The sequence below is a fragment of the Lipotes vexillifer genome, unplaced genomic scaffold, assembly GCF_000442215.2.
Source record: "Lipotes vexillifer unplaced genomic scaffold, Lipotes_vexillifer_v1.1 scaffold457, whole genome shotgun sequence".
Classification (NCBI taxonomy): domain Eukaryota; kingdom Metazoa; phylum Chordata; class Mammalia; order Artiodactyla; family Lipotidae; genus Lipotes; species Lipotes vexillifer.
This window is the reverse complement of record NW_006781006.1, coordinates 31,010-54,148: the sequence shown is the minus strand read 5'-3', so window position 1 is coordinate 54,148 and position 23,139 is coordinate 31,010. Positions and strand designations below refer to the sequence as shown.

The window sequence follows — 23,139 nt, the reverse complement described above, 5'->3', positions numbered from 1 at the left end:
ACCCCCCCAGACCGGGGCACGAACCCGCGTCCCCTGCATCGGCAGGCGGACCCCCAACCACTGCGCCACCAGGGAAGCCCCAGATTTTTAAATTTAGAATTTGTTGCAGACTGATGCTTTTGAAAAATAAAATAGTGAAGTAGAAAAGTAAAATGAAGCATCAGTTTTTAGTCATTAGATTTGACAAATGTATAGTTGTTCTGTCAGTTATCTATAAAGGTGTCTAAGCCAGTGCTATTCAACAGAACTTTCTATGATGATAGAAATGTTCTTTCTGTGCTGCCCAATACAACAGCCACTAGCCCATGTGGCTGTTGAGCATTTGAAATGCAGCTACTGTGGCTGAGAAGCCGATGATTTAATTTAAATTGTAATAACCACGTTGGACTGTTGGCTACTGTGTTGCACATTACTGAATATGTTTGCTCTTAATCTTTGTGTTTGTCTTTCGTGGACTTGTGAAAAACAATTGTGGACTGGCATGGGTCCACAAACATACTTTTAGCACTGTTTACAGCGTGGTCTCTAGGGCTGGAAAGCCTTTGTGTGTCTTTGGCAAGTTACTTAATCTCTCACTACCCCAGGATCCTCAGTTCTAAAATGAAGGCAATAATAAGAAACTGTTTCATAGAACTGCTGTGAGGATTAAACGTGGAAGGGTTGGGGTTAGGGAGAGCGTCAAGAAGAGATGACGTCTCTGAAAGGGCCTCGAAGGATAAGTTCAATAGGCAAACAGGAGAGAGCATATCAGGTAGAGGGAACTCTGAAACATTTGGATCATACTGTGTTTAGAAGAAGGGGTAACACTGCCCTAGCCCTATCACTGCTACCTCTATTTCTTCCTCTCTTTCCTAGTTATCTTCTTTTTTTAATCTTTTAGCATATTTTAAACTGATTGCTAGGTAACATGATTTTGTGGTTTTAATATGTGCTACCTTGTCAATAAGGCCAATCATTGCCTCTTTTCCTCTTCATTCCTGGGAGTTATGGTACCTGAATTTGATGGTAGAAATTGGGCAACAGGTGAGAAGGGAAGGGGCATCCTGTTTGAGAAGCAGTCCCTGGGTTATGGGCAGATATAGCTGTGAGATTCTTTTCCCCTAACAAATATTTCTTACTTACCTTGATTATTTTAGGAAGAAAACAGACTGGGGAAAAAAATGAAGTTCCATGTCTTCGTATTTGTTGGCGTTGTTCACTTTTTATCCCTGAGCTCTGGGAAAGCTGTATATGGGAATGGCGTCTCTCAGAGGACTTTTCAAGAAATAAAAGAAGGAATAGCCTGCTATGGAGATGCTGCTAAAGCAATCATCAACCTTGCTGTTTATGGTAAAGCCCAGAACAGATCCTATGAGCGATTGGCACTTCTGGTTGACACTGTTGGACCCAGACTCAGTGGTTCCAAGAGCCTAGAAAAAGCCATCCAAATCATGCACCAAAACCTGCAGGAAGATGGGCTGGAGAATGTCCACCTGGAGCCTGTCAAAATACCCCACTGGGAAAGGGGAGAAGGGTCTGCTGTGATGCTGGAGCCGAGAATTCACAAGATGGCCGTTTTGGGGCTTGGCAGCAGCATCGGGACGCCCCCAGAAGGTATTATTTGCCTTTTCAAGTCAATTTGCTGTGTTCTTTATGAAAACTAATGCCATGTGACATAACTGGTTATAGCGTGCGTGATTCATATTGTAACTGGGTGATAAAAAGGAAGATATAATCATTTTGCATTCCATTGGCTTGAGCTCTTTACTCTTATCCTCCTTTTTTCTCCCTTTTTTCCCTCTCTTTCTTTTCTGAAAGTGTCACGTTTTACAATGAAGCATCTACAGCTATTGGTCCATGATACTTATGAACTGTATCACTTAATAATTTCTATCTAGTATAACATTAGTATCATTCTGTAGAGAATTGAGATATATGTAAATAGGTTATAAAAGCTATGACTTCTTCCAAGTGGCCTCAGTGTACAGAATTTCTTAGAATTAATGAAATGTGGGACAGAGCCTTGCACATTGAATTGATTTGAGGCAATTATTTTTACAGAACCTGAGGTCTCTAATGCAAGGAGTTGTCTAGGGTGGAGTTCTAGCTTTACTTATCAGCACTCTGGCTCAGCCTCATCAGACAATGTAAATGCTTAGATCAGGGATATAAAACCAGTCAACAGTGAGCTCTCAGTTGGTATTCGACTATTCATGGACTGTGCATGTACTCACAGACTATATTCCTATGGCAAAGGAACTGCAGTTGGTCCTTGAACAACACGAGAGTTGGGGCACCAACCCTCCACGCAGTTGAAAATCCGTGTATAACTTACAGTCAGCCCTCCATATATACTGTTTGCTTCTTCTGTATCCGTGAGTTTCTGCATCTGCATATTCACTAGCCGTAGGTCATGTAGTACTGTTGTATTTACTGTTGAAAAGAAATCCACGTGTAAGTGGACCTGTGCAGTTAAAACCTGCATTGTTCAAGGGTCAACTTTAGTTTATAAAAAAAAGCTAGTTGAGCTTCTTTAAAAAGTTTATAGAAACTTTTGGCCTTCTCTAATGCCAAGAGAAACACCCAGTAGAGAAGCAGATGGTCAGCTTTTTAAAAACATCTTTATTGAGATATCGGGACTTCTCTGGGGGTCCAGCGGTTAAGACTGTGCACTTCCACTGCAGGGGCTACGGAAGAGTTCAGTCCCTGGTCAGAGAACTAAGATCCCACATGCCTCACGGCCCAGCCAGAAAACCCCAAAAAACAAAGAACAAACCACTTTATTGAGATATAATTCACATACCATAATATTCACCCATTTGAAACGTGCACATCAGTGGTTTTTAATATATTCACAGAATTGTGCAACCACCATGACTATCTAATCAGAGAACATTTCATCACCCCCCAAAGAAGCTTTATATTCATTAGCAGTTATGCTCCATCCCTTTCCTGCCACCCTCCTAAGCCCTAGGTAGCCACTAATTTGCTTTCTGTCTTTAGGGATTTGCCTATTCTGGATATTTCACATGAATGAAATAATATACTATAGTTTCTTTTGTGACTGGCTTCTTTCATGTAGCATGTGTTCCAGGTTCATCCATGTTGTAGCATGTATCAGTGCTTAATTCATTTTTATTATTGAATAATTTCCCATTTTACAGATATACCGTATTTTATTTATCCGTTGATCAGTTGATGAACATTTGTTTTTTTCCCCCACCTTTTGGCTATTATGAATAATGCTGCTATAAACATTCATGCGTAAGTCTTTGTATGTACATGTATTTTCATTTCTCTTGGGTATGTACCAAGGAGTGGAATTGCTTGGTTATATAATAACTCTATGTTTAACTTTCAGAGGAACTGCCAAACTGTTTTCCAAAGTGACTTCACCATTGTACATTTTCACTGATGTTTTCTAATTTTTACACGTACTTGTCAACACTTGTTATCTGTCTTTTTGGTTACAGCTGCCCTAGTGGGTGTGACATGATATTCATTGTGGTTTTTATTTGCACTTCTCTAATGACTAATGATGTTGAGCATCCTTCCATGTTCTTATTTGCCATTTGTGTATCTTTTTCAGAGAAATGTATACTCAAATCCTTTGGCCAGTTTTTAATTGTGCTATTTGAATTTTTATTGTTTAATTGTAAAAGCTCTTCATGTATTCTGGTTGCAAGTCTCTTATCAGTGTGATTTACTAAGGTTCTTTCCCATTCTATGGATTTTTTTTTTTTTAACTTTCTCGATGGTAGTATTTGCTGCAGAAACGTCTTTAATTTTGAATTAGCACAATTTATCTAATTTTTTTTCTGTTGCTTGTGCTTTTGGTGTTATATCTAAGAAACCATTGCCTAAACCAAGGTCACAAAGATTTATTCCTAAGAGTTTTATTTATTCTTCTAAGAGTTTTATAATTTTAGCTCTTACATTTAGGTCTGTGAGTTAATTTTAGGTGTGAGGTAGGAGTCCAACTTTTTCTTTTGCTGTGGTCATGCAGTTGTCTCCGCATCATTTGTTGCAAAGGCTGTTCTTTCCCCGTTGAACTGGATGTATTTCATTAATTGATTTTCAGATGTTAAACCAACCGTGCATTCCTGGGATAAATCCCATTTGGTTATGGTGTATAATCTTTTTTTATATGTCACTGAATTCAGTTTACTAGTATTTCGTTGAGCAGTTTTACATGTATATTCATAAGGGATATTGGCCTGTAGTTTTATTTTCTTTGTGTGATGTCTTTGTCTGGTTTGGTATCAGGGTAATTTTGGCCTCAAAGAATAAGTTAAAAAGTATTATGTTGTCTTCTGTTTTTCAGAAGAGTTTGTGAAAGATTGGTATTAATTCTTTAAGTTTTTGGTAGCATTCACTAGTGAAGCCATCTGATTCTGGGATTTTCTTTGTGGGAAGATTGTTAACTATTACTTCAATATTTTCCTTTGGTATAGATCTATTCAGATTTTCTATTTCTTTTTGAGTCAGTTTTAGTAGTTTGTGTCTTTCTAGGAATTTATTAATTTTATATAAATTATGTAATTTTTTGGCATACAGTTATTTATAGTATCCACTTACAATTATTTTTATTTTTGTGAGGATAAGGATTCAAATTATTGTTTGGTGTCATTTGCTTTCTGCCTGAAGAACTCTCTTTAGTTTCTTTGTCTTTCAAAGCCAGTCCACTAGCAGAGAATTCTCTAAGCTTTCATCCATATTTAGTTCTTTATTTAATCTTCATTTTTGAAACACAGTTTTACTGGTTATAAGATTCTTGATTCACAGCTTTTTACTTCCAACACATTGAATTTGTCATTCCATTGTCCTCTGGCTTCCATTGTTTCTGATGAGAAGTTAGCTGTTAATATTGCTGGAATTCCCCTGTACAGGCATACCTTGGAGATATTTGGTTTGGTTCCAGACCACTGTAATACAGTGAGTATTGCAGTAAAGCGAGTCACATGAATTTTTTGGTTTCCTAGTGCTTATAGAGGTTATGTTTACACTATACCGTAGTCTATTAAGTGTGTAATAGCCGTATGTCTAAAACAATGTACATACCTTAAATAAAAAATAATGCTGTTGGGAAAATGGCACCAACAGACTTTCTCAACACAGGGTTGCCACAACCTTCAATTTGTAAAAAAACACAGTATCTGCAAAGCACAATAAAATGAGGTATGCTCCTTGTCACAAGTCAGTTTGCTCTTCCTGATTTCAAGATTTTTTTCTTTTTGTTTTCAACATTTTAATTTTGACACACGTAGGTGGGAATTTCTTTGCTTTTATCTTGCTTAGAGGTTGTTGAGCTTCATGTATAGATTAATGTTTTTCATCAATTTGGGAAGTTTTCAGCTTTTTTTTACTATGAATATATTTTCTATCCCTTTTTTTGTTCTCTTTCCTTCTGGTACTTCCATTATGAGTATGTTGGTGCCCTTCAAGGTGTCCCGCATTTCTCTGAGGCTCTGCTCATTTTTCTCCACTTTCAGATTGCATAATCTATATCAATCTATCTATTAAGCCTATAGCTTAATAATATTTTCCTCTGTGTCAGAATAGCTTATTTTTCAGCCAGTATTTGGTTAGAGGTTGTGCTTAAGCCTCTTGTGCCAGTAAGGCTTCTGCGATGTGTTGATGGATCTGTGTGCAGCTTGGAAAATGTTTTCAATCTGACCCATGTCCGGTTTTCGATTGTTCCTAAGTAGGACCATGTGTATAGCCTTCCCAACCCCCAGGGTTTATTGTGATCCAGGGAGGGTTTTCCTTGGTCGCTTTTCCCTCCCTGGTTCTTTTGGTTAAACTTCTGATTGTTCTGCCATTTTGCTTGTTGTTAGCAGTATCATAAAGCTACCAGTACCCCCTAACTTGTTCTCTACCAAGCTCTCCATCGTTTCCAACAACACCTTTAGGCATGGGATTCTCTGTGTTCTGTTCCAAATAAAGTCACTACCCTGGTTAAGAACTGCAAAACTCTTCATCCTCCTGGGTTGCCTCTTCCCTGGGAGTTCCCAGGAGCTAGGCATAGTGATAGTGGCCTGCTTCCCCAGAGTGATATCCCTGGCAGGTGCTAGAAGGGGATGGTGGTAGCTACTGGTCTTTTCATCTTGCCCCTCCCAGCATGAGACCTCTGCCTATGAATGAGCTAAGATAGCAGTGATCAGGGTCCCAGTTTTCTCATGGCTGTACTTGGGGTAGGACTTCCACCATACAAGTAGGGGCTGGGTAGAGGAATGGGGACCTAGTCCTCTTGGAGTGGAGTGGCCATAATAGAGTTTCTATAACATGCAGTTGGGGATGGGAGAAGGAAGCAGGTGATGGCCCAATGCTACAGACTCTCATTATTCTAACTTAGATTTAGTATATTTTCTTGAATGAATGTTTCTCCACTTGCTGTATGCCCTTAGGACAGTTTTGAGAGACTGTAAGTGATTTTTTAAAAATGTTTTTTCCCAGTTAAATGTTTTGTAGGGAGGAAGATCTGCCAAGTTTCTCACTGTACCATTCTGGAAGTACCACTGGGATGGCTAGTTTTGGTCTTTCTGAGGCTGTGTGAGTCCTCTAAGGTGTTAGGGACCCCTCAGCTTGGGTTCTATATTGTCAACCAGGAGTTTGTTTAATTGCCTTCTGTTGTCACTAATCTGTGTTAGACACCAGCATATATACATATTTATTTCCTTTTTAGCCCTCCTAACTATCAGTATCTTTAAAGGTCTGGGGGTTTTTGTTTGTTTGTTTTGTTATGTTTTGATTTTAACAAATGAGAAAACCAGACTACAAGAGATTAGGTAATTTGCCCAGGGTAACACAACTAGTGAGAGACCAAGTTCAGGTATGAACAACTGTCAAACTCCAGACTTTGTGCTTGTAGTCATTAGACTATATTGCCTCACATACAGATATTTTAATGTTATTTTCATTTATAAGATTTCCCTTTTTATCCATTTGACTGAAGCAGATCTCTCTCAAAAGTTGCTGGTACTTATACTGCAGATGATACTGGTATCTGTACCTTTGGACATTTTTTTCTCATTTTCCTTTCTTTCGTATCCTCATTTCTTGTTTCTGTAACTGGGCCTGCTCTTCCCTGGCTGTCTGCCTGGGAAAGCTGAGCCAGGTTACAGATTGCTCCTGGGCCCTTAAAAACCCAGGGGAAGTGAATTTTACTCACTGGAATCTATTGTGGTGTCCCAAGACTCACTTTCACCCCATTCTTCATTCCATGGAGCTCAAGGTAGATAAACAATTGTCTGGCAACTGGGCTATTTTAAGCTCTAAGGAGACTGGAGAGTTAGGCTGGACCAGGTGTGGAAAAATTCCCACAGAAGATAGGGTAAAGTCTGCATAAAGGGACCTCTAGGTACAGGTGCGGATCTCATCTCCTAGGAAACCCATGTCATATCCTTGGTTTAGCCACCTACTAGTTGTGTGACTCTGGCCCAGTCATTTAATCTCTATGGGCCTTAATTTTGTCACCTATAAAATGAGAGATGGCTGGCAAATGAATCTGTAACATCCTTCTAGATTAGAAAGGCTGTGGTTTTTCTGAGAATCCACAAGGGATCAGTGAAGATAATCACAAGATCACAAGAGCAGTATTCTCCTAGGCATGTGCTATGGAGCAGATTCCTTATGTAACCAGAGCGAATTTTTTTAAACTTTCCAATTCTAGACTTGAGTATTACAGTGTGTATTAGTTTATTTGTGTGCCCGGGTTAGGGCTCTGTGAGCTCTCTGTGGAGAGCTGGGAGAAGACTTCCTACTTGCATTTCCAAGAACTACTGGATGTCCTGCAAGCCCCACAAATTCAGCATCTTGTCTGTGTTTCTCATATTCATTAATGACATTGCCAACCGCCAAGAGCTCAGGCTCAGAGCCTCAAAATTCTGCTGGTATCTGATATGGTATCTTGCTTTCATGTTTTTGTCCCCTGTCAGGAATGCCCTTATTTAAGGATTCAGCTTGGATGTCTCCTCTTCTATGGAGACTTTTGCTATGCTTGCTCATCCCCAAGGAAGTATTGACAACTTCCTCCTTTCTGCTTTTCTTGTGCCCTGTACTTGCTTATTCCATAAGCATTTCTCTACAGATAATAAGCCTCTCAGAGTCAGAGATCCCAGCTTCAGTGGTTCTCAAGTGGCGATAATTTTGCTCCCTAGAGGAAATTTGGCAATGTCTGGACACATTTCTGATGATCATGACTGAGAGGGGGTGCTACTCGCCTTCAGTGGGTGGAGATCAGGAATATTGCTAAACATCCCACAGTGTACAGAACAGCCCTCCCCTTCCCCCACATCAAATAATTATCCATTCTAAAATGCCAGTAGTGCTGAAGTTGAGAAACTCTGCCCTAGCTCTTAACATAATGTTTCATACACAGAGAAGTTTTGAGAAATATTCGTTGAATGATTGAGTCTTTCCATTTATCTCACTCTAGCATTCAGTTGGTCACCAAGACTTAAATGTCAAATGACTCCATTTGTCTATTCTCACTCTCACATCAGAGTTGAGGAGCTAACATCTCCTGCCTACAGTGCTATAGTCGCTCCCTAACTGATCCTCCTGACTCCAGTCTCATTTTAATCAATTTCCATACTGCTGCTTCAATTGTCTTTGTAAAATATAGATCTCATTATGTCACTCGCTTACTTAAAATCTTTTCACTGTTCAGGGTATAGTTCAAATTCTTATGACCTTTAAAAAAGTGACCGCAGGCTGTGCTTCTAGGCTTATGTCTAGCTCCTCCCTAGCCACAACACCATGGTCCTAGCTGCTCTTGCCTGGACGTGTTCATACTTCCTTGACTTAAAAACTGCTTCCTGGAGCTCTGCTAACCCAACCCTAACCCCAACTCAACCTAACCCTTCTCTGCTTGGAAAATCCCTGCTCTTTTTTTTTTTTTTTTTTTTTTTTTTAATGTTGAACCTTCTTTTAATTTATTTTATTTTTATTTTTGGCTGTGTTGGGTCTTCGTTTCTGTGCGAGGGCTTTCTCTAGTTGTGGCAAGTGGGGGCCACTCTTCATCACGGTGCGCGGGCCTCTCACTGTCGTGGCCTCTCTTGTTGCGGAGCACAGGCTCCAGGCGCGGGCCTCTCACTGTTGTGGCCTCTCCCGCCGCGGAGCACAGGCTCCGGACGCGCAGGCTCAGCGGCCATGGCTCACGGGCCCAGCCACTCCGTGGCATGTGGCATCTTCCCAGACCGGGGCACGAACCCGTGTCCCCTGCATCGGCAGGTGGAATCTCAACCACTGCGCCACCAGGGAAGCCCCCTGCTCATTTTTAAAGACTCATTTAAAGTGGATCTTTTCTCTAAAGTCTTTCTTGAACCTAAACCTAAATAAATGTAATTGTTCTTTCATCTCCATTCTCATAGCGCTTTGTTTGCCTATATTATACAATGATCACAATTTACTGTAGTTGATTGTTCACATGGTTATCTCTTCTGAGAAACTGTGACCTCCTCTGGGGTAAAAGCCACATCTTGTTTATCTGTGTATCTCATTTAGTGCTATACCTAGTAATGTAATACAAATACATATTAAATAGCTATTGACCTGATGGGTAGATTTGTGATACATATCACACATTTGAAAAGGATATTTAAAAACTTAATAAAAAAACAGCAAAACTTATTCATACTCAAGCTTCCTTTAGCCTTATGTGATTTCCATAGGTCTTTATGTCATATCCAAATAACAGTAAGTTTCAGTTTGCATCTGAAGTGAAGGCACATAGGAAAGAGAAGGATAAACAAACATCAGTCAAATCACAATGAGGTTGTTTACCAGTCAGTTCTTTCTGAAAACTTCAGCAGCATAGATCCGAAAGCTACAGCTTAAGCTTATTCCAAAATCTCACTGTTCTAATCGTATGGAAACCTAAAATAGCCTTCCTGCACACTCCCAGCACATCCACCAAACGAAGACATTCTACAGCCAATACTTTGATCCATTTCTTAGTGAGATGCTAACTAATTTACGCCCAAGGTCCCATCATCAGATAATTAGTTATTTGTACCTGTCCTCTTTTCCTCCTTTGGTCTCATCAGGAAAACAGCATTTTCACTGTTTTTTTTTTTTTTTTCTTTCAGGGCTTAATCTTTGTCTGATATCTAATTGCAGTATGAGCAGAAGTGCTCTTAGGAGCCTGTATCCACAGATGATACTTAGAATTTGGAGGTGTGGGATCAGCTGAAGAATCTGATTCCAAAATGTCACAGGTTGCAAATTCCCTCTCTCAGCATCAAATCAGGATTGGAAATGAGGAGGAAGGGGGCAAAGGAACTCATTTATTGAGAGCCTGTCTATTATACGCTAGTGATTGTGCAGATTCTTTTACTTACATTGTCTTTTGGGATAGGTGTTGTTCACACTTGACAGATGGCAGGCTCTGGGAGGTTTAGCACTTTGTCCAAGGTAACACAGCATATAATATGTGGCAGAGTCATGTCCTAAGTCATACCTTCCCAATGGCCTTCTTTTTCACCTAGCCTCATGGTGGGTCTTTCTGCCCACATCTTGCAGGTGTATCTATTTTCCTCTTGGCTGTTTCCTCAAGAATAGGGCCACCACATCTGTCTCCTGTGTGCCTTTACACTCTCACACAAACACAACTTGAAAAGTACAAACCACAAGATGAAAACATTACCGAATTTGATTGCATCAGAATTAAGAATTTCTGTTCAATGAAGGATACCATGCACAAAGCTGTTAGGCAGATGGAAAAATGGGAGAAGATACTAACACTGTCTAAAATCATTATGAGATTAATATGTAGGCTATGAATTACTGGAAATCAAAAGAAAAGGGCAGTAACCCTAATAGAAAAATGGACAAAGGCTCTGAATAAGCAGTTTAAAGAAGAGGAAGCCTGAATGCTAACAAGTGTATAAAGAGATCTTAACTCATTAGCAGTCAGAACAATGCAAGTTTTAAAAATGAGATCATTTTACAGCACAGATGTAAAATGCATTGGTGATGCTGTGGTGATATAGGAGCCCTTCCTTATACATTTATTGGTGGGCGTGAAGCATGGTGCCACAATTCTGGAGAGCAAACTGGTAATATTTAGCCCACTTAAATATATTTTCATACCCAATGAACAAATAATTCACTTCCTTAGTATATTTCCCAAAGAAATTGTCACAGAGGTCCCTAAGGGTACATAACAAGGATGATTATTATGGCCTAATTTTTGGGGGTAGTGTGCATCTCTAGGTCAATCTCTGGGAGAGTAGACATGTAAAATGTGGTAGATGCTCCTCAGGGTATGTTATACAGAAGTTAGAAGCAGCAGACTAATATATATAGCAAAGGAATATATATATATATATATATATATATATATATATATCAGTGTGGATGTATCTTACATGTATAAAGCTGGGTAATAAAAGTAAAAAATAGAGTGACATATATAATACAGTTGCATACATATACATACAATTTTTGCATGCACTCAGAATTATAGTTCACATTTTACAAGAAGGCATATAAGCAAAAAATATCTTAGAATGGTTGCCTATCCAGGACGTGGGTTGGAGGTAGGAATGAAGATGGGGATAAAAGAGAATAAATAAATTAAAAACAAGAAAATAAAACAAGATACTTGCCTTGAATAGGCCAATAAAGATGGTATGCTATGAACTAAGGAGTATAATTAGCCCAGCACTTTTGTATCTGATATTAAAAACAGAAATCCACTTGTCAGTCCATGAGTCATGAGGTTAAGGTAGTAGGTATTTGGGTAATTTGTCATATTCTCCAAGAGGAAAGGAAACCACTTCTCTTTTACTTTTTAAACATTATCCAGTTACCTCTTCATCCATAATCTTATGATAATCACTTCGATTTATGCTTATACAATGTAAAATCTGTACTTTTTACTTATATGTTTTAGTTTTCATGTAATACATATCTCTCATTTTTATCCTCTAACTTTCAAAGCTCTGGAAGCAGGGATGATGTCTCTTTTCATTTGCTTTGTGTAGCCTTCAGTATAGTAAGACCTTTAAATCACATTAGTTTAATTTTTTGGAAAATCTTCTAGGAAGAGGTTTTCTTTTTAAATCTAAAAGTACGGATAATGTTCCCTGGAGACTTGATGATGAAATAATGTAGGTTGATAGTACCCAGGTATGCTTTCTAAAAAACACCTTTCTCCAGCTCACATTTCATCCCTTCCTTTCCTTTAGCAAATCTCTGACTCCTTTTTACTAATGGAAAATATCATTGTTTAATAACTGTAGGTTTTTGATAACTGATGTTGTGGGTGAATCTAAGAAATGTGTTCAATAATCAAAAGACTACAATTAGTATCGAACTTCATCATGTAGAACTAGGAAATTTAGATATTTCTTCTCAATAGTTGTGAATCTGTGTCTCTTTATTTCTCTTTCTCTTTGTATCTCTGTGATTTGCTCTGTCTCTCTGTGTGTTTCTTTCTCTGTACCTTTCTGTACTAACCACCTCTGCCCTTCTCTGTTACTCTCTTTATTTCTCTCATTCTTTTTTGTTTTGGACTCTGTCTTTTCATTTTGTCTTTTCGTTTCCTACTTCCTAGTTTCTGGTTCATTGCCTCACCAGCAGTCCAAGGCTGATGTCTCTGTAGCTATGTCAGGTTATTGCTCTAGATTTAATTGGAACTTCTGTCTTTTTCTTAGTCTGTAAAAGTCCTCTTTGACAGCCTCATTGTGTTCTTAGAATTACAGTCGCTTGAAGCAAGTTGGTGAGCACATGTTTTGTACTCTTATAACAGTAAAGGAAAAATTTGTGATGCATTTCACATTGAAAGTGATTTCCTAACAATCAGTGCCATTTTCATGGTTGTTGGAAAAATGCATCAATAATATCAATTAGCTGAAGCCACTTTGATTTCTCCAGGGGCAGCCAATAGGCCAAGGCTTGTAGGCTTGGTTTTCTTTGTCTGAAAACATTGCATGTAAATTTTCCAGGAAGTTTCAGAACTTTATATCATCAAATTGAAACATTTTCCTGAGGAAATATTAAGATTTGTCCTCTTTAGAAGTAGATGGCTTAAAGGTTTTAGATCAACTACTGGTAAATCACTGGGTCCTCAAGGCCTGATTGACAAAGTGGCTGATAAATAAACCCCTGGGACCAGATGTCATCCACTTAGTATTTTTGAAGCAAGTTGAGGGTGAAACTGTCAAAACTTGATTAAATTGCAGTTAATCCCTGTTAGTTGCCACTGAGCCCGAGAATTATCAGCGTTGTGACCACCTTGCTTAGGAATTCTTCCAAGAAGACCTTGAGAAGTACATTTTGTTGGTGATCATATCTTCTTTATTTCATCCTTGTATATGACCAGGTAATGTGTAGGGCGCTTATGAATGGTGCATATAGATGACAGAAGGTGTTGTCTGAATAATGGTGGAAACCTAAGATAGGACCAGATCAGATTTATAACCAGTGGGAACTGGTATACACTTATAAATAGGGGAATTTTTGGATAAACATTTTTCAGAAAACATTCTCTTGGCTCTGTGACAAATAGGTGGAAAGGAGAAAGATCACAGGGAGTTCAGACTTGAGGGACTAGTAGTTTGGACTAATGGCCTCAGAAATCGAGACAAGAAATTTTCTTTTTTCTTTTTTTTTTTTTTGGCCATGCCATGTGTCTTGTAGGATCTTAGTTCCCTGACCAGGGCTTGAACCCAGGCCCCCACAGTGAAAGTGCTGACTCCTAACGACTGGACTGCCAGAAAATTCCCCCATGGATATTAGTAAATAAAGATCAGTGAATGCCTTTTAGATATGAGACATCAGGAATGGGAGGAATCAAAGATTACAGAGCTTTCAAGTCTGAGTTAGTAGAAAAACCATAGTGATGTCACAGAGAGAAAGGAGAGGGCTGGGGAAGGAAGTTGGCTGAAGACAGTGGATAATAGGGTTACTTTTTAATACACTGACCCTTTGAGGTTGATTCCATAGAAAACATTCATGTCCTCTTATAGAACATCCCCAGATGCCACAAAATGTTAACAATGGACCAGGGTGGTCACTAATTCCACCCTTGTGGCATTTCTTATTTTCTTTAGTTAAATTCTATATACAAACGATTGAATTCTCTGTTGATACTGCCATAACAGTGATTCATGTTTACTTAGCTGTCAAATCAATGTATTGTGAGCTTGATTCAGAAAAGAGCTGCCTATAATCTCTGTCTCTGTAGCCCCTAAGGTAGCACTTCTCACATGGCAGGCGCTCAGTAATTGGTTATTGCATTGGCACCCACTGTATGCCCAGCCCAGGGTTAGGTGGCGATGATACCCAGATGAATCAAACAAGGAGAAAAGCACTGGTGTAAATAAGATGGGAACATAGAGAAGATGGGGATTAGTTGCATGTGTGGGTTGAACAAGCCTTCAGAGGGACATGACATTGAAGGGTGAAGGATTCATTCGGGCTAAGAAGCAAGAAAACATATTCTTTGGACGGCAAAGAGGAGCAGAGGCATGAGGGTGTAAAAGTTTCCGATGAATTTACCTTATGACCGGAGGAGTATGTTTATAGAGAGAAGAAATAAGTGAGTGGTGATAGGACTGGAAAGCTACAAAGGTAGACTGAAGAAAACCTTGCTAAGGTCATCTTATGTATTCTTACCTTTCTTAGGACAGAAATTATTTCTAGGGTGAGGAAGGAAAGGAAGGGAGATTAGATGGTAGCCTAAATTGGTATCTCTTAATCAAGCATAAAGAAGTAGCTGTAAAGAGTTTTGAGTTTTAATCTTTGCTACTGTATCACGTGACCAGGACAAAGTTAAAAAAATTCTCTGAACGATTTGGGGTCAGTTTCTTTGGTTATAAATATTACTAGTAGTTGCATAATTTGTATTTGATATGAGAATTCCTGAGTTATTTTAGTAGGATATCTAGTTTTTTGGTTTTCAAAAATTTGCTGAACCAAACAATAGCTTATACTCTCTTGATCATACAGGATCAATGAAATAATTTCCAGTCTCACCTTCACAGGCAACTGTTAGTCTCATTGTTTACTAAATGAAGTTCGCTTCCTCCTTTACGTTGCCATTTTGTCATATATCTCTGTCAGTCTTACTATGATCCAAATGACTTTAAAGCTAATATGGCTTTTAGTAAAAGAATGCTTTGCAAAGTGTGTTTTTATTCAGACTGCCATATTGTGCTGCCTTACCTTTCAAGTGGATTTTCTCTACTTAATTTGGGGGAGATTACCACAAAACATTCAGGGCCTTGTTTTCTGAGAAGGCTGCTGGCTGTCTCTCTCAGTTCGTGGAAGAGGACATTTGCTGTCAGACTGCATTTATGCATTATTTTCATGCTGAAGAGCATTTACTAAGCACTCATTTTTGGGTACCACCGGTGATATACTGGTCCGAACAAAAACTAAATAGCTAATGATGTGCAAGCAGGAAGTGTAAGTTACATATGGTCTTTTAAAACAGTATTTTCCTGATTTTAAAAGTAATGCATTTCTTTTCAAATGTAGAAATTTGAAAAATAAAGAAAAGCACAAGTAGGAATAGGAATAGGAATAGGAATCCTATTGCCCAAAAGTTAAGAGCTAAGAACATTTTGGTCTGTATACATACTCTATTTTTTTTTTTTCATTTGAATGTTTATATGTGTTTACAGTACATTGTGAACATTTCTCCTCCTTTTAATGTCTGTATAGTATAATTGGTCAGAGCCTGGCTTTGAGGTTGTCTCGTGTCGATAGCTAATTGGCAACATGACCTTTATCAAATTATTTAACCTTCCAAAGGCTCTGTTGTGTTTTCTGCAAAATGGGGATAATAGTGTTCACCTCATAAGGGTTAGAGTGAGGGTGAGACAATGCATTTAGAGCATTCAGTGCCTGCCACATAGCGTTTTATTTTCTGAGTCCTTCATTATTGGATATTTCAGTTGTTTGGAATGTTTATTTCTGTCTGTAGTATTTGCTAAGCTACATGACACAATTGGCGTTACCAGATTCCTTCCGTGCAGTTATTGATTTGTGTGTCTAGTTCAATTACAAAAAAGAACTGCTGAGCCAGACTCAAACCCCATTGTAGGTTGTCCCTTGTGGGAGTTTTTCCATGGATTTCTGACACTTCGGACTTCTCTCAGTTGTCCCCCTCATATGGCTTTGGTCACACCACATGACCTCACTTGGTTGACATGGGGTTTATTTCTGTAGCGATGTTACTCTCTCGCATGCCCTCCACAATAGGACTTGGTAGGAGTGAAACCTGGCTGGATGGGGCTGGTAGCAGAGATGCACTCGGCCTTCCGCATGGGTCTAGAGGCTGGATCTGAGTCACGGCTGGCAATGGGGCCAGTCATAGGATTTTGAGTGGCCACCAGAGCCCTTGTAAACAGGGTACTGAAGCTGGGGACGGAACAAAGTTGGGATTTAGGGAGTGGAGTCAGGTGTTACCAGCATGAGGTAGGATGGACAAGGGGATGAAGCTAGCATAGCTTTAATGAATTTTGCTTCTATTTTAGTTGGAGATACTGGCTTAGCAGTGTGTTTGTCTTCTTGTATCTTGGTGGTGCCCTAGAGCCTCACGCTATTCCTCCCCCATTTCCAACTTACATACTTACTGAAAGTATAATAAAAATGAGATAATTTTTAAGTTTAACAAAATTTTAAAAGTTTGACTCTAGCAAAATGCTCTGGGGCAGTGGAAACTCCAAGTGCTACCAGAGTATGAGTTGCTACTTGAGAACTGCTATGCAGATGAGCAAATCTTGATTCTAGACACACACCCTAAAGAAACTCTCACGCAGTACTTAAGGAGACTTGTACAAGAACGTTTATTGCATTGCTGTTTGCAATAATAAGGAATTATTATTACAGGGGAGTGGGTAAATAAATTGGAGCAGATTTAGACAGTGGAGTACTAGAAAGCAGTTCAAATGGATGAACTAGAGTTACATGTATCAGCCTGAATCAACACTGAATGTTAAAAAGTGAGTTGATGAATTATAGGTATGTATCATACAATTTATAGGAAGTTAGTTAAACACACAAATAATTCTATATTTAAACGTTTATATGTAGTGAAGATTTAAACACGTGTATAGTGAAGATTTAAACACGTGTATATAGTGAAGATTTAAACACGTGTTTATATATAGTGAAGATTTATACACGTGTTTAAATGTGTTTAAATGTTGAGTTATCTCTGGAGAAAAATAGAACGAGATGGGGGAGATAAAACATTGCAGATTTGTATTCTATGGATATTTATTTACGGAGAAAAAAGAACTGAAATAAAGACCACAAAAGATTAAGATGTAAATATTTTTTATATGATTAACATAGTTCATGATTTACTAAAATGGGGAAGCGAGGGCAGAGGAAATATATGACCACAATAAAGAGAAATTCCAGCAACACAAGGGAAAGTAAGTCTCTATTGAACCGCTGATCTCTGGTTCCTGTTCCCTTTGCCAGAGGAAACCACTTAGCTGTTGCCCATGAATCCTTCTTATGACAGTCTGTGATATAGAAGCATATTGTATATTCATTCCCTTTCTACCTGCAGAGTCAATGATCTTTGCTCTTTTCACTGAACTGTATATATCTCAGAGATCACTCATCCTATACTCTCTGACAATTTCTTCTCAAGAAACTTGTGCTTTGTGAAGACAGGTACAACCATAGTTTCTTTTTTTTAATTGAAGTATAGTTGATGTATAATATTATATGTTACAGGTGTACAGTACAGTGAATCACAAAGTTTAAAGTTTATGCTCCATTTATAGTTATTATAAAATATTGGCTATATTCCTCGTGTTGTACAATATATCCTTGTAGCTTATTTTATACACAGTAGTTTGTATCTCTTAATCCCCTGCCCCTATATTGCCCCTCCCCCTTCCCTCTCCCCACCGGTAACCACTAGTTTGCTCTCTATATCTGTGAGTCTGCTTCATTCTCGTTATATTCACTAGTTGTATTTTTTAGATTCCACATATAAGTGATACCATAAAATATTTGTCTTTCTCTGTCTGACTTATTTCATTTATAGCATAATGCCCTCCAAGTCCACCCATGTTGCCGCAAATGGCAAAATTTCATTCTTTTTTATGGTTAAGTAGTGTCCCATTGTGTGTGTGTGTGTGTGTGTGTGTGTGTGTGTGTGTATCGCAAGCATAGTTTCTTTAAAGTTCAAGTTTGGAATCATTGATCTAGAATACACAGGATCAGTTTTAGATACTAAATTGTAAAGATAGTTCGTGCTCAGACCCAGACCAACCGTGAAAACAAAGTATATTTATATTCACATTTGAAAGTTTCTTTACCCAGTTTAGTTTGTCAAACAGTTGAATGTATTAAGCTTGGGACCACAGACAATGGCAGGGTGAACATATGTGAGGGATTCACACCCCTCAAGGAGAAGTGCACTTTTTATGGCCTTGGGCAAAGCTGGGGTTTGGTACTGTTGTTAATTTTTCAAGTCACTCTACCGAGACCATGCCTGCATCTTGGTGTTGCTGTTGAATCCAGATAATGTTAATTTTGTCCTCATTTGTATTCTATTCAGTTTTACCAAACTGTTTAGTTAGTGATTTTTAGGAAGATTGGTAAGATTGTAACAATATAGTTCTATTTTAAGAAAATGGGGGGAAAAATGCCTTTGAAATTACCTACTCTTTTTTTGAGCTAAAGAAAGAAAAATAAAATTATGAAGAGTGAAATGGGTCTTGGTAGCTGCTGAGCTGTAGCTGCCAGGTGTCTGGCCAGGCTTTCGGGGAGTTTGTTGTGGGATACACACAGCATGGAAAGTCCCTGATCCTTGTCATCACACAGCTTGGCTTACAGCCCTCTCCTCTCAAACGTGGAGGCTTCTAGCATTTCTGATATTGTTTTCTATTCCTGTCCCCCATTAGAGAGAGAGAAATCCAATGTATTTTTGCTAAAATTCTCTAGAGTTGAATTTTGGAACTTCAAAAGACAAACTTCTCATGCAAAGCCTGTGGGAGGAAAGGCACCCTCTTTATTTAATTATAGCTCAAATATCCCCTAAACCCACCTGTTTACTCCTTTGGGTACCTATAAGATGTGGAAAGGATAGGAGCTTAGACTCTCTAGGTGGGAGCTTATTGTCCTTATGCTTTTCCAGGGTCTCATGATGGTCAAGATTCTTAACTTTTTTTAAAAAATTAAGTAATTAATTAATTTTGGTTGCGTTAGGTCTTCGTTGCTGCTCGCGGGTTTTCTTTAGTTGCATCGAGCGGGGGCTACTCTTTGTTGGGTGTATGGGTGTCAGTCGTTGTGGCACGTGGGCTCAGTAGTTGTGGCTCGCAGGCTCTAGAGCGCAGGCTCAGTAGTTATGGTGCACGGGCTTAGTTACTCCATGGCATGTGGGATCTTTCTGGACCAGGGCTCGAACCCGTGTCCCCTGCATTGGCAGGCAGATTCTTAACCACTGTGCCACCAGGGAAGCCCAAGATTCTTAACTTCTTTGAGCCTCAGTTTCCTCATCTTCACATGGGGCCCATAGAACCTAGTTCAAAAGTGATATTTAAAATATCTGGGACTTCCCTTGTGGCACAGTGGTTGCTCCGCAACAAGAGAAGCCACCACAGTGAGAATCCCGCGCACCACAACAAAGAGTAGCCCCTGCGCCACAACAAAGAGTAGCCCCTGCTTGCCGCAACTAGAGAAAGCCCACATGCAGCAACGAAGACCCAACGCAGCCAATAAATAAATAAATAAATTTATTAAAAAAAAAAATCTGACAGCCAGTGTGGCCTGGCTGTTGGTCTATCAGACAGATGCCATACACATCTGGTAAGGTTGTCTCTGACACTTACCAGCTGAATATCAACCAGGACTGTTTTACAGAGCAGCTGTAAGGGTAAAATAGGTCATCCATGTGAATGTACTTTGAAAACTACAAGTAATAAACCTGTGCTATTAATGCAGAATACATGCATTGGGCAGGACATTTGAGAAGTGCTTTGGGCTGTTTAACCAAAAGATTCTTTAATGAGAATAAATAGTTATTGACCCCCCATTTCACTTATTTAAAAAGCAGTTTCCTATAAAGTTAAACATATGCTTATTATACAACACAGCAAATCCATTCCTAGGCATTTACCCAAGAAAAATGAAAACATATGCCCACACAAAGGTTTGTCTGTGAATGTTCATCTTAGTAGTATCCGTAACAGGTAAAAACTTAGAGTGGCTCACGTGTTCATCACTGGGGGAACTGAATAAGCACACTGTGGTGCATCCTTACAGTGGAGCAATAGAAAGGGAGGATGATGAGTGGACAGCACAACACAGATGAATCACAAAAGCTTTATGCTAAGCGAAAGGAGACAACCCAAAACACTACATACCCTATGATTCCATTTATATAAGATCCTATAAAAGACAAAAGGTTAGTGACAGAAAGATCAATGGTGGCCAGGGGCCAAGGATGGGAGAAGGAATGGGAGGCACGAGGGAACTTTCTATAGTGATGAAAATAATCTATATCTTAATTGTGGTGGTGGTTACATAGTTATATATTTGTTAAAACTCATTGAATTATATACTGAAAATTGGCCCATTTTGTTGTATGTAAATTACACCTCAGCAAAAAATGTTGAGTAAACATTGAAGTAGTTAAAAAGTTTGCTCATGAAAAGATAGAAAATGTAGCGTTGAAAGAGGAACATTCTGTTACAAATCAAAATCTGTCCCCTCTATAGTTTATATATTTCAGTTTCAGCCTTTCAGTAACATATTGTCTAGCCCCATCTCTTGCGTTGAGCATTAGTCTCTAGTAATACCAAACTTGCTGTGAAGTCTTCCATACACAAGGTATCGTTTCTCTCTTCTGCTATCATTTGCTTATGCTGAACACTTGGCTGGAATAGTAAGACTATTTTAAGACTCTGTAAGACTTTCCTCTCGTGTCCTCCCCTGGGGCTCTTACTTCCGCTCTCCCTCACCCAGCTAACTCCTGTCTACCCTTGAAGATTCAGTTTGGAATTCACCTCCTTCAGCAGGCTTTCCTTGATGTTTCTTTACCCCTAAATATTGGGACACCTTGGGGTATCGCCGTCTAACGTTAGCTTTGTCATAACACTTGCCAGATTACGCTATAATTAGCTCTTTATGGACTTGACTCCCCCAAAACATGGTACTCTTTTAGAGGTTGGGTACCATATCTTAGATGCTTTTACCCCCCAGGGCCCTGCGTGTTGCTGATGGTCGGTAAACGAGAATGAATGAATGAATGGAAGTATGTCAGGGAAGTGTGGTCAGGCAGTGTGAGACTGTGAAAAGATCGGACAAGAAGAAAGATCTAGTTCAAACCCAATCTCTCAGTGGTTAGAAGAACTTTGGATAAGTTGTTTGATGTATCAGCCTTAGCTTTCTGGTACAGAAAATGAGGGAAATAGTCCTATCTCCTGAGTAGGATTGCTGAGAGACATGAATAAGAGGATGTATGTGAAAGTACTCTACAGAGTGACACGGTTTGCACACATGAGTTATTTTATTTCATTGGAAGGGCATCATATCTCAGCTCTGGGATATAGTGATGCAAAACCAAATCGAACAGGTAAAGTCTGTTCACCTTCAGTGGTTTAAGATTGGGCTCACTCAGCATCCCATTGATTTGTTTACCCGACTCCTTGTGGCATTAGTTAGAACTTCCTCTGCTTGTGAGAGACATCTATAGTCTTGTCAAATCTGTAAAATTTTTGAAGACAGGGCTCTTGTCTTTATTATCTTTGGGTCCTCTACAATGCTTAATAGAAAGCAGTGCACGCAGAAATGTTAAAATGACAAACCAAGTAGAGCTTACCATAGAAGTCTAGAGAAATATTATCCAGTTTTCCTTAAGAACGCTAGATTTCAAAATAAAGTTGTAATTATATCTCATTTTTAGTCTGTTTAAATAATTTTGCATTACCACAGAAACCATCCAAGTTTAAGCTAATAAAAATCCCCTGGACCTTTGATGTCTACTGATGTCGTCATTTGGAACTTTGTAACACTAATGAATTTCACGGTGTCTAAGATCCATTTCCAAAAAGTTTTGAAATCTGAACTACAGTATGTTATCTGTGTGGCATTCTTTCTAGCATTTCATAGATATTGTTATTTGAAAAAATAATATTTTTACCTTGATTATAGAAAGAATGGGGACTATGCCGTATTTGTAGATAATAGATCAAGCATTAGGCCCTTGACCTACCCTAATTGGATAGATACATCATTTTTAGTTTTTTTTTTTTTAAGATGTTGGGGGTAGGAGTTTTATTAATTTATTTATTTATGTTGCTGTGTTGGGTCTTAGTTTCTGTGTGAGGGCTTTCTTCAGTGTGGCAAGCGGGGGCCACTCTTCATCGCGGTGCACGGGCCTCTCACTGTCGCGGCCTCTCTTGTTACAGAGTACAGGCTCCAGATGTGCAGGCTCAGTAGTTGTGGCTCACGGGCTTAGTTGCTCCACGGCATGTGGGATCCTCCCAGACCAGGGCTCGAACCCGTGTCCCCTGCATTAGCAGGCAGATTCTCAACCACTGTGCCACCAGAGAAGCCCCATTTTTAGTTTTTACTAACCTTATTGATATTGCTCTGGAAGAAAATGGGAGAAAACCTAATTAGATGTATAAATTATAAGGTATATTAAAAATTCATCAAAATAATATTTTAGATAATATGACTGTTTTCAGACACAGAATAAAAATAAATGAAATCACAAGAAAATGTGAGAAATGCTGAAATACTTTACTGGTAAAGTATGTTAAACAGATACTTAAATTTATGAGATAGAATTATAATAGCAAAAATTCTCTGTATTATTGTGATTTTTATTTTATTTTATTTTCCAAAGGAATCTTGTTCTGCAAGATAATCTTAATTTTTTATTAAACGTCTTTATTGGAGTATAATTGCTTTAGAATGTTGTGTTAGTTTCTGCTGTATAACAAAGTGAATCAGCTATACATATACATATATCCCCATAACCCCTCCCTCTTGCGTCTCCCGCCCACCCTCCCTACCCCACACTTCTGGGTGGTCAGAAAGCACTGAGATGATCTCCCTGTGCAATGCTGCTGCTTCCCACTAGCTTTGGTAGTGTATATATGTCCATGCCACTCTCTCACTTCATCCCAGTTTACCCCTCCCCCTCCCCGTGTCCTCAAGTCCATTCTCTAC

The 23,139-nt window shown here is 38.9% G+C and overlaps 1 protein-coding gene across 1 annotated transcript in view; it reads left to right on the top strand.

The window, feature by feature from the left end:
* Nucleotides 1-1,125: 1,125 nt before the first annotated feature.
* The window catches only part of CPQ (carboxypeptidase Q), a gene marked incomplete at its 3' end in the record, with an annotated part of 44,073 nt that continues 22,059 nt past the window's right edge, over nucleotides 1,126-23,139 (top strand). The window contains exon 1 of the mRNA XM_007454426.1: nucleotides 1,126-1,593. Coding sequence (XP_007454488.1) covers nucleotides 1,161-1,593 — 433 coding nt within the window. The remainder of the gene's footprint in view (nucleotides 1,594-23,139) is intronic.